The sequence below is a fragment of the Spermophilus citellus genome, assembly GCF_964194105.1.
Source record: "Spermophilus citellus genome assembly, chromosome: 8".
In the NCBI taxonomy this organism is placed as follows: domain Eukaryota; kingdom Metazoa; phylum Chordata; class Mammalia; order Rodentia; family Sciuridae; genus Spermophilus; species Spermophilus citellus.
In genome coordinates this window covers 61174903-61187070 of record NC_138189.1, presented here as the reverse complement: position 1 = coordinate 61187070, position 12168 = coordinate 61174903, and the positions used below count along the sequence as shown (strand labels likewise).

Sequence of the window (12168 nt, the reverse complement as noted above, 5' to 3'; positions counted from 1 at the left end):
TGTATCACAGTCCAATCATAGATTTTTTTTTCAATCATAGATCTCAATCATGATTAAAAAAAAAAAAAAAAAAAAGATCGAGACTAGGACAGAAAGCAACAGAGTGCAGTGCAAACAGAAGAGTTGGTGTGTTGACACCTGATCACAATGGAAAATGTTTTGTATACTCCAAACTCCTGTCTAGAATGCCCGGTCCTTGAGAAAGCCTAAGAGCACCTTTGCTATTAGCAAGACTGGTCTCAGCCACAGGCTGGTAGTTCCCTGGGCCAGCACAGGGGAAAAGGGCTCAACAAATGCTACTACTTAATTATTCTGTACCCTACGATGTGAACCAGCTTTGACATGGGAAACGATAAACATAGCAACATATGAGAAAGAATCCTAAAACATTAGCCCAAGAAACCAAACAAAATTAAGTTACTTAAAAATAATTTAGAAAACCTATAATATCCACAGAGTCCTATTCCCTAGGCACCTCCACCATTTGAGCTGTTATTACCCAGAGACTGTAGAAACCCTAATATTTCCAGGTATCAAACTCCAGTTCAGAAGCTGGGATTGTAGCTCAGTGGTAGAGCGCTTACCTAGCATGTGTGAGGCACTGGGTTCGATCCTCAGCACCACATAAAAATAAAGTTATTGTGTCCATCTACAACTAAAAATATATATATATTTCAAGTATAAAAAATAGAAACAAAACTCTCACAGGGGCAAGAGGGACCTCAAAATGTTTTAATCTCTGACACAGTGGTGGTAATGAGCACTTTCTGTGGCCTGACTAGTGGTGAGTCAAGAAGGGGCTTTTTGTGAGGAGGAGGAAGCAGTTTGAGCAGGGACTTTTGTACAAAGGGCAATGGTATCTCAGGAAAAAAAAGAAGTGGGGAATAGCCAAAGGAGACACAATCAGGTCCAGTGGCGGCTTAAGTCCTCTCTCCTCATTTACCCTAAAATGCCACTCAGAAAGAGAGATGGAATAAGAGGGCCCTGGGTCCAGGGAAGAGATGGCTGCCCTCATTAGGTGGAAGTGAGTTCCAAGGCTACAGGGCAGCAGTGAGCATACACGGGGGTGAGTAGGCACAGGAAGGGTAGGCTGAAGCCTGGATATCTGTGCTCTCTGCCAGGAGACAACAGAGACAGCACTCTAAACACAAGCAGGTTCAAGGACAACCCCAGGGCCAGACTCCATTAGCTTTACTGCCTCTGGTGTGCTTCTGAGGCCTGAATTCTCCCGTCACTGGCAGCCCAGCTCCTCATTCTCACACTATGTAACACACACAGGTGACAGCTGTCACTACTAGAACTGATCTTAAAGTTCACTCTCTATTACAGACACGATATACACTACTGCTTAAAGGAAAGGATAAATTTCAGCAAACACCCACATAGGAATCTACTTTGAGGATATTAAAAAACATTAAGGTTTTTAGATTCCTCCAAAGTCATCCTAAATTCATATGGGGAAAAAAAATCTCCTACGAATATCCAGGATTGATGATTTTGAAGTTGAAATTCTGGGAAGTCCCTGAAATCAACTGTCGTTTCTGCTTTTCCTAAATTCTGCCGTCCTTCACATGAGGTCACCTAACTCCACTCCTCCCTCCATGGTCCCAGGTGCTCAGGAAGTGCTAGGTAGGATAATGATTCCTTAGGGGAAAGGCTCAGCGCTTTTAAAGTAGTCGTTTCCAAGAAAAGGAAATCAAACTCATCTCACATTGCTCTTTACCTTCATGTATAAACCAATGCCAACTTTTTTGTTCTAAATGATCTTTCTAGTAGTGAGAGGGACCTGCTTTGAGTGAGCAGCTTTCCAATTTAAATGGAAAACAGGGTCCTATTTATTGAGAGGATACAAAGTATTCATTTTTAGAGGGTCTGTTTTTTCCTACTTTTATTTTTTTCTTATATAGGGTAAAGAGTAAAGATCTTGGTAATAAATTTGTAAGTATGATTTTTTTTCCCTTTTCATCATCAAAAAGGAAATTTAGGCCAGTAGAAAAGGGACCAAATGGAAATGGGGAGACAAGTTCTCTATGAGTCAGGTAAGCTCAATGACTACTCTCACCAATCCTAAAAGCCCTGTCTACAGAGTGGTCAGAGGAATGGGTTGGCCCAGCAACTCCCCAGCCTTGCAGAAACTCTGCTGGAACCGCCCAGCTCCACTTACTCTGGTGGGCACTTACTCTGGGCTTGCAGGAGATGCCTTAATTTAAACGCCAGCGACAGAGACAGCAGAGCAGGTGGCAAGCTAGCACCTGGGGGGAATGCCCAGCATCCCCAGGTTCCCAGAAACCTATAGAGCCCTGGGTCACCTGGCCCCTTCTGGTGGTGGTAGAGAGCTAACAGTAGTATCACAGACTCTTCATATTCCACAGATTTCAGAATTAAAAAGAACATAGCTGTGCTGAATGGTTCCGAACACTGTGGGAGGCAAATTACCTCTAACAAACTCAGTCACACATTCTAATTTTTACAGCAATTCACAGGCTCCAGGTTATGATCTAGTCTAGGTTTCCGCAAATTATAGCCCAAGGACCAAATGTGAGTCCCTCCCACCTGTTTTTATAAATAAAGCTTTACTGAAACACAGCCATGCCCATTTATACTATGGCTTGTGGTCACTTTCAATTGACAAGAGTAGAATTGCTAACTTATGATGAGACCACGTGGCCCGCAGAAGCGGTCCATTATAAGGAGTCCTGGTGCTAGATCTAATCTGTCCCTGATCTGGCTCAAGTGAAGAAACTCAGGCCTGGATGGGTTAAGGATGTGAGTAGTAACAGGGCCAAGACTTAAACCCAAACCCCAGGAACTTTTCCCAGTGTTCTTTAGCACTAGCTGGATCTGAACAAGTGGGGGATGTAGCCCAGTAGCAGAGCACTTGCCTAGTATGCGTGGAGCCCTGGGTTCAATTTCCAGTACCAGGGGTGAGGTGGCTTGGATTTGAATGAATCCAGTGAATGAAATCCAATTTTATGGCAGTTCCTTTGTTTTATTTCGGGAACACAAATACTCTATGAAATACTAAAGATAGCCTTTTCTATACAAAAACTATTTTTATCAGGTTTAATAACCATTGAATGAGCCTAATTTTGTGGGACTATTCTTTGGTAAATGCATTTCAAGGTACCTAAACCTGTGTAGACAAAAAGGCCTCCTATCCCTAGACTAAGAAAGTAACATTTCACACGGCTGGAGAGAGTCAGTTTTATAAGGCCCCAGGGCGGGATGCATGATGCAAGCTAGAAGTTAACTTCTTGGTGAGCAGCCCTTTGTTTGGGTCTTCATTCTCACCAAATACACACATGCCCATGGGCCTGCCCAATAGCACTGTAGCAGGGGACCAGCGGAGGCATTACTGAATTACCTCCAAAGGAATTGCAGAAAAAAAAAAAAAAATGAACCTCTTCTCTTTCCCCAAAGTAGCTCAGACCCAGGGGACAGCACAGGTTGCCTCAGGTTCTGTGGATATCAAAATGTTTCTGGGCTAGCCACAAAAGAGAAAGAAAACAGTTTTTTTCCAAGGCATTGCAGCCTCCAATCAGAAGAGGCAGCCAGCACAGACAAACCTCACATCATTTCAATTCAAATTTCCACTAAGAAATAGGTTGGGTACAATCCTCTCCTCTACCAGAAGGTGGCGACCTGGCTTGGCAGCCTCACCTTCCAGGGTGACCCAGAGCTGTGCCTCTATCACCAAGCCTGGTGGGCACCAGTACTCCAACCCTGTCAATCCTTTCCCTGCCACTGGGCTCTAGCAAGAACTGCACATTTGTTAGGGCAATAATTCTACATTCATTACTCCTTTTCAAACTTTACATCTCCATCCATCAATGATGTGGGAAAATATATATACATTTTCTAAAAGTTATTCCCTTTCCTACTCCTCTGTTGTTAGAACTGTACTGGACCACTGAAAGCTAGTAAGAGCGCTCAAAAACACCAAGAGCTTTGAGAAGTTAAACCTATTTGGCAAAAACGTGTGGCTCAATAGCTGGGCACAGTGGCGCACACCGTAATCCTGCAAATTGGGAGGCCAAGTCAGGAGGATCACAAGTTTCAGGCCAGCAGCAGCAACTTAGTAAGGCCCTAAGCAATTTAGTGAGACCTTATCTCAAAATTAAAAAATTAAAAAGGGTTGAGGATATAAAATTAAAAAGGGTATGTTAGTGATAACACTCCCCTGGATTCAATCCCCAGTACTAAAGGGTGGGGGGACTGTATGGACCAGGATCTGTACTCTGCAAACCTAACAGTTAAGAGCCTGGGCTCAGGAGTAACATAGTGAAGCTCAAATCCCACCCACCTCACTTACTTGTAGGGTATTAGCTAGGTTGCTTACACTCTTTCAGTGCTGTGAGTTTCATCATCTACAACTCTAGTTAGTTACAATAATTCAAATACAGTGGTACAGTGGTTATCACAGTGCCTGGCTTTATGTTCCTTGAATCTCCTTCCCCAGGCCACTCCATCACCAACACCCCAATCCAACATGCATTTTCTATGATGCACCAATGTGCTACCCCCAGCACTGCCAGATAGACACTTAACAGCTGGGTACCCTCATACCTGAAGGGTTTGCTGTCAGGGTCAGTGTCCTTGAATCCCATCTCCTCAAGCTTACAGCGCCGGTACAACTCATAATGGCGGGTGTGTGTCTGTTCTCTCAAGTCTTCCATGTTCACTCGAATCAGCATCTCCCGCAGCTTCACAAAATCACAATGGTTTTCATTCTCAACTGCAAATGATGGGGGAAAGTAGGAGAAAGGGCTATTAGCAACATCACAGAAAATCTTAGATGCTTCCAAGATGTTGCTACCATCACTCTGAACTCTCTGAAATCTCAAAACCAGCTAAAGGTGTTTTACAGCTATCAGAAAGGATTTCAGATAGCACTGAAACTAACATTAATGGTGGTAAGGCTAACTGCCGGGTGCCTATTCTGTGCAAAAACTCAGAGAGGAGCTTTACAGATTTTGACTTTATCCTTCACAATCATTCGACCAATAAACTTTGTGATTTTTGCTTTGCAGATAAAGAAGCCTGGCTTTGATAAGCAAGCTGACCTCCCAAAAAGAGGTAGCAGAGTCTAGACTCAAACACCATATCATCTGGTCCAAAGCCAGGCCTGTTTCTATCATTCCATGCCATCAGGAACTGTACCAGGCAGTTTTTAAATACCACCATTATTCCCAATTACCAAATATTTATTGAAATAACACTTAATTGGAAGACAACTTTCCCAGAGATGACTGAGCAAGTCATCCTCTTGTTTGCATGAAATTGTTTTTTCGTACTTTCTGATACTTTGCTGATGCAACTGGTTCAGGCTCCTGGGGAAATTTTTATTTTCTAGGAATTTATGCTGAATTTCCTACACAACCAGTGAAAGCTAGTAAGAGGAGTCACCTCATTGCCACTAGGGCTTGGCAGCTGCTTCTCTCTACTGTCTGTCTACCTGCATGGGTCTTTCTCACCTTGATAACAGCCAGGAATGACACCACACCAACTACTCCCACCTGCCCGTTTTACACTTCCCAACACAGGGAGGGAAGAATTGTGGTCATTCACCCCGAGCACTGACTTTAGAGTCGCCTTCCCGTGATGGACATACCCTGCACCACGCCCCAGGGGTACTGCCTGGCCTTTGCCATCTTGTTGCCAATCTTCACCTCTTCGGTGCTGCCAACCACTGCGAACGGGAGGTGGACCTGCCAAGCAACAGAAGAGGAGTGTGGTTATCTTCCACAGGTCCAACAGAGTCTGTTTCTCCACCCACCTCTGCAAGCTCCTCCTTCTGCAGAATCTCTATTTCATGGCAAGACACAAGGTGGGCCAGAAGAACACATAGAAGATTCTCTAGCTCATGTATCCTACACCCTACAGCCAAATACTTGTTAGGAGCTAGATTGAAGGGAAAACTGCAGAAGCGGTAGCATCCATACAGTAAGCTCTAGATGTGCCCCATCCAACACAGCCGTCACTCACAACCTGTGACCACAGAGCAGGTGAAGTATAGTTTGTGGAACTCAAAACTTCACTTTTTAATTTTATTTGCTTTTAATTAATATACATGTAAATTCCAAATGAAAGCAATATAAAATGTTTTCCTGTTCAACATAACTTGTTGTTTGTAAGGACAGCATTTTACTACGCTTCAAAAAAAAAAAAGACCAGTTTTGGCAAAGTACATACAAATTTAAAGGGAAAGGGCTTTTTGTTTGTTTGTTCGTTTGTCTGGGAGGCGGGATTGATACTTATTTCACATAGAAGTATGTTAGGAGTAATCTAAGCATGTGAATCTACTTTTTAACTATAAATTTTCTTTCTTTTTTTTTTTTAACACTAGTTATTGAACCCAGAAGTGCTTTATCTCTGAGCTACATCCTAGTACTTTTTATTTTTTTTTATTTTGAGACAGGGTCTCACTAAGTTGCCCCAGGCTAGCACTGAACATGTGATCCTCCTGCCTCAGCCTCCTGAATTGCTTGGATTACAAGCATGTACCACCAGGCCCATCTTACCTATAAATTTAATGAATTGTAAATACAGATTAAGCATTGTTAATAAAAATTGAAAATACAAATTGAGATGTACTAACATTATAAAACTTCAAAGACTTGCTATTAAAGGATCATGTTAATAACTTTTCAATTCATTACATAAAGAAACAATAATATTCTGGATATACTGGATTAGGATTAAGTAAATTTTTAAAATTAATTCATGCTTCATTTTTTTAATGTAACTACTAGAAAAATTTAAATTACTTGTGTAGCTCACATTGTATTTCTATTGAACAGAACTATTTAGATAGCTGATCACTGCACAAATTTCAAGTCAGAAATACACGTTAGCCCAAAATACTGAATCAAGCCTTCCACTCAGATTTATCTCAAGCATAGGTGGTGTCCAAGACAACTGACTCTTTTCTAATGGTTTATTTGGTAGTTATGGCTACACTCTGGGGGTAGGGAGGAAACTAATTCTGTTTTTCTATTAGCATACAAGAATAAAGAGATTTGATAGAGTTGCTCTTAGAATTACAACCCAATATCCTTCTCCTACAAATCCATTGAGAAGGAGAATGTTTTCAAGTCAAATCCTTTTCCACGGAGAGCTTGGCAGAATCCTCACCTCAAGTTTCTCAAGTGGGACTTTGTGGAAGAAACAAGATTATTTAAATTTCCTAGTTAATCTCACCACTCTGAAGGGAGAAAGGAAAGCACATTTTCCTTCTCACACTCAAAGTCTGAAACTGAACCATGGTCCCTGAAGCTCAGGAACTCAAAGGTCTTTCTAGTTAACATTCTGGTCCGATGACCAAGGAAACATTTCCATTCAATGCATCAAAAGCAACCACCAGGGGAATCTGTGTTACTCAGCTACATACACATCATATGGAATCATATGATTCTGTTTCATATGAACTGTTTGCATGAAAAGCCTAAAAGAAAATTTTTTGATAAACAGCAGGATTAGTTTGGAATGTCAAAGATCTTCAGTCTTACTAATTAGACAAAGAGAGAAAGAGAGTAAAAGTTTGTGGATATTTTCTTTCTAGGAAGTTCAATGCAAACTTAATTTTATAACCATGAAACATTATTTAAAAGGATTGAGGTGGGGGGATGGAGAGGTGGCTCAGTATTAAGAGTGCTTGCCTAACTTCTCAGAAAAAGACAATTGATCAACAAATGTATGAAAAAAATGTTCAACATCTCTAGCAATTAGAGAAATGCAAATCAAAACTACTCTAAAGTTTCATCCCACTCCAGTCAGAATGGCAGTTATCAAGAATACAAGTAATAATAAGTGTTGGCAAGGATGTGGGGAAAAAGGCACACACATATATTGCTGGTGGGACTGCAAATTGGTGCAACCAATCTGGAAAGCAGTATGGAGATTCCTTAGAAAACTTGGAATGGAATCACTATTTGACCCCCGCTATCCCACTCCTTGGTCTATACTCAAAGGACTTAAAAACAGCATACTACAATGATGCAGCCACATCAATGTACAGTATAATTCACAATAGCGAAACTGTGAAACCAACCTAGATGCCCTTCAAAAGACGAATGGATAAACAAAATGTGATATGTATGTGTGCGCACATACACACACACAATAGAATATTACTCAGCATTAAAAGAGAATAAAATTATGGCATTTGCAGGTAAATGGATGGAGTTGGAGAATATCATGCTAAGTAAGCCAATCCCCCAAACCAAAGGCCAAATGTTTTCTCTGATAAATGAATGCTGATCCATAAGGGGAGGAAGGGCATGGGATGAATGGGCACAGGGGACAGAGGGAAGGGGAGGGGGCACAGGGGATAGGAAAGATAGAGGAATGAGACAAACTTCATTACTTTATGTATATGTATGATTACACTAATGGTGTGATCTACTTCATGTACAACCACAGAAATGAAAAATTGTACTCGGTTTGTGTACAATGAATCGAAGTGTATTCTGCTGTCATGTATAACTGATTAGAGCAAATTAAAAAAAAAAAGGCTTGGTGGCATGAATGAGAACCTGGGTTCAATTACCATTAAGGCTTTAAAAAAAATGATGAAGAGAGATATAAAGAGAAAGATGATTTTATTCATGCTTACTGAACCCTACACTAAGATCCCATATTGCGGTTCTATAGAAGAATGCACACATGGCATCTCCACCTGAGCTGAGATTTGTCTTGGAAATCAGTAACCATTCGAGTAAGAAGGAAATCTGAGATCATCCTGTTTAACTCTCCCACTTAATAGGTGGGGAAACTAAGGCTCAGGCTGGTTAAAAGACTTGCAGTGGTAGATCTGGACTCCAAATGGAGTCTCAGGTCCCCAGTGCAGGTTCTAGCCACTCTGCAATGCTGCTACTAAGAAAATCTTCCAGGAGAGTCATTTGTACCCATTTTATTTGAGGTCTTACACTCATCGTTGCATTAATCTCTGCCACCGTTTCTTCATCTGTAGGGAACTGATATATCTGGACGCCATTGCTGACTAGTTCACTCATGATCTTACTTTTAAATTTGTGCAGTTCATTCTTGGCAATCGTGTCTGCTTTTGCAATTATTGGAATAATGTTCACCTGTAAAACAAACATGTCCATTTTTACACAACTTCAACATAAGAGAAATAGACATGGGTGTAAAACAAATAAATAAATATTGTGAAACCTCACTGTAAAAAACATATATGATGCTGAAAACTGGACTATTTACCTAGATGCAAAATTAAGAAGACCTGGGATAATCTTTTAGTTCCATCTCAGAACACTTAGACTTCCTTCCATCCTACACAGAAATCATACTTGTAATTTCCTCTCCTGTGCTACCTCATCCTTTTTTTTTTTTTTTTTACAGAGGGAGAGGAAATGTTATTACTCCATGACAAACAGTGATAACAAAGGAGCTATTCTTTGAATAACCAACCACTCCTTCTGGACCCCTCCCACTTTCTTTAGGTGCTTGACTTCTGCATGCTCTGACAGTGTGATCACAAAGTTTCTGTTAGAGCAGCAGAACGTCAGCCCCATGCAGGCTAAAATCCTTTCTTTGTTCTGATACCCTGAAAATTGCTAGGAGAGGGGAACCTAAGTATTAGAGCAAGAATATTTTTACTTACTTTAAAATTTTTCAAACTCACACTAGCTAATTCTTTTGAAAATCAGCTTCTATCAAATTTCTCCTTCATGCCAGAAGTAGACCCAGTGCCAAAAACATGGCTCAATTTCTGAGTCTCCTCAGTTATGAATAACAGGGGAGAACTTGGAGTTTGACATTAATGGCAGACAGCCCAGAACGAGGGCCAAGGACACCCTAGAGTATAAGCTTTAAACCCAAGGTGGGCCATTTTTTTCCTACCATCCCCCAGCCCTGTCCATAGGACACATTTTTTAAATCCACATTTTAAGATTAACTTCCTTCTTCCTGTATGGAGGTTTCAATAAGACGCTACTGACATCTGATATTTAGAGCTCTGCTCTTCACCCAGCCCAAGAACACTGAAGGAGAGGTTTCAGGTCACATCTGCACTTTTGCTTCTCCTTTTATCTCCCACAGGCCAAATCAGAAGACGTGCTGGTAGAAAGTCCTTTTCTTCAACCTATTCTACAACACACTCCTAAGTCCCTAGCACTTGGGATTCCTCCAAGCGAAGTATAGACTGGAAATCATCACTGATGGCAGGGGATGTGTCTGGATCACAACCAGGGAACCAAAACCTTCCCTCCTGTGTTCACTGGCTATCTTGCATCCACACTTAGTACTCCATTAATACCAAAGTGGACAAGATGACAGAGGTTCGTATTTCCTTGACCAAACTGATCAAGTAGATAGAGACACCAAGCAATTTAGTTTTAAAATCTCTTTTATCTCATTGACAGGAGTTTGAGAATCTTTTCTGAAATTATCATGTTTTCTTAATTCTTCCCTTCACTTGTGTAAACAAAACGTGGATAATATCATTTTCAGATGCTACACAGCTCTCCAACTCTATAACAATTCAATCCTTGAAAGTTTGACTTGCACGGTGATTGAGGTGTTTGGTTGCCTTGTGCTGGATCAGCTTGTTTTGCGTGCCACACTCCCTTTTCATATGAAAATCACCTCTGCTAAACACAATTTCATTTTGTGGGCTATTAACCTGGCTTGGTCTACATGCATGGCCCTCAGGTAAGAGGCCACCTCACTCTGCTTCCTTCGGACTGTCTGTGGAGCCTGGGGGGCTCCTGATGATGGGGGACCTGCCTCACTTTCAAAGATCTGACAGCAGAGAGAACAGCCTGGCCTGTGCAGAGTCCCATCCGGGTAACGGCACAGCTCCCAGGCACTCAGCTCAAGTGCAGCAAACCCAATGGGCTGAAGAAGGGTTTCTATTTATTCTCCCAAGAGTGCTCTCACTGCAGTAATCCCTTCAGGCCATCGGAATATTTTTCTGTAAAACACTGTGTCTGTGTGTGCTGGAAGCCCAAGGAGCCTGGCTCGGCTTCAGCCTCTCCAGCCAAGCCCTTTGTGGGCTGTTCCAGAAGAAACCTTGGGGACAGGCTGATCTCTAGTTTGGCCTCTAACTATTTTATCCCCCTAGAGAATAAGCATCTTTTAAAGAGTGTTGTTTGGACCAAAAAAAAAAAAAAAAAAAAAAAAATCACACCAACCAAGCCCTCTACGGTCCTTATCACCTGATAAGAATTTCCATCTGAGGGCTGGGGTGGTGGCTCAGTGGTAGAGCGCTTGCCTAGCATGTGTGAGGCACTGTGATTGGTTCTCAGCACCACATATAAATACATAAAATAAAGGTCCACTGACAACTAAAAAATATTAAAAAAAAAAAAAAAAGAATTTTCATCAAATGGAAGAAAGTATTTTTCTAGGAGAAAATACCATGACTTAGATTTACGGTTGTTCTGGTTGCCATTTGCTTTTCTTTGTTTCAAAATGTGTTCTCTTCTATATATTTCAAAACAGAAAATCAAATTAATTGTAAAGCAGGAAACCAATTTATCAAATTTAATAGTCACCTCCTTTGAATGCTCTGAAAAAGAGGATACAAAGGCATCAAGCTCAGGGAACAAGCTGAATGGAGACTCCACTTCTTCTGAACACCCATGTTCAAAAATCTAAAAAGCCAGGCTGGCCTCAAATAGGCAAAAAGTTAACATTTATTTCATTTTAAACTTTGAATTAAAGTTTTAAAAATCATTTAACCTTAAAGAAATGGCCATTTTAGAAGTTAATTTAACCTTTAAAAATCTTTTAAAAGAGATTTAGAGAAAGGTTTTAAAGAAAATAAATGAATCTTGAATTTATACTTCAATCTCCTACTTAAGAACTAAATGTATTTTCTAACAAGCCACGTTTCGTTGTTGTTGTTGTTTTGTTTTGTGGGCTATTCACCTGGAGATTAAACCCAGAGCCTCGTGCATGTGAGGCATGCACTCTACCAATGAGCTCTATCCCTAACCCACAAGCCACGTTTTGTGAGTTTTGTTTTGTTTTGGCCTAACATCCAGAAGATGATTTTAAGCATTTCTTACACTGCCAAACTCTGTAGTTCTGTAATCCAGAAAACAAAACAAAACAAAAAACCAAATTGTAGTGAAAGCAGAGAATAAATTGAGGCCTTAGAATAAAGGTACTCTAAAAGGAGAATTGATATAATCAGAGTGA

General features: G+C 40.9%; 1 protein-coding gene across 13 annotated transcripts in view; it reads right to left on the bottom strand.

The window, feature by feature from the left end:
* The window catches only part of SEPTIN11 (septin 11), a 182661-nt gene that overhangs the window by 104630 nt on the left and 65863 nt on the right, over window positions 1–12168 (bottom strand). For 8 of the 13 annotated variants that reach the window (XM_081303774.1, XM_081303775.1, XM_081303776.1 and 5 more), the window contains exons 5-7: window positions 8907–9089; window positions 5612–5708; window positions 4567–4735 (exon numbers count right to left, since the gene is read on the bottom strand). In XM_081303774.1, coding sequence (XP_081159900.1) covers window positions 4567–4735; window positions 5612–5708; window positions 8907–9089 — 449 coding nt within the window. The remainder of the gene's footprint in view (window positions 1–4566; window positions 4736–5611; window positions 5709–8906; window positions 9090–12168) is intronic. The other 5 variants (XM_081303770.1, XM_081303782.1, XM_081303771.1 and 2 more) reach the window with 2 other exon arrangements.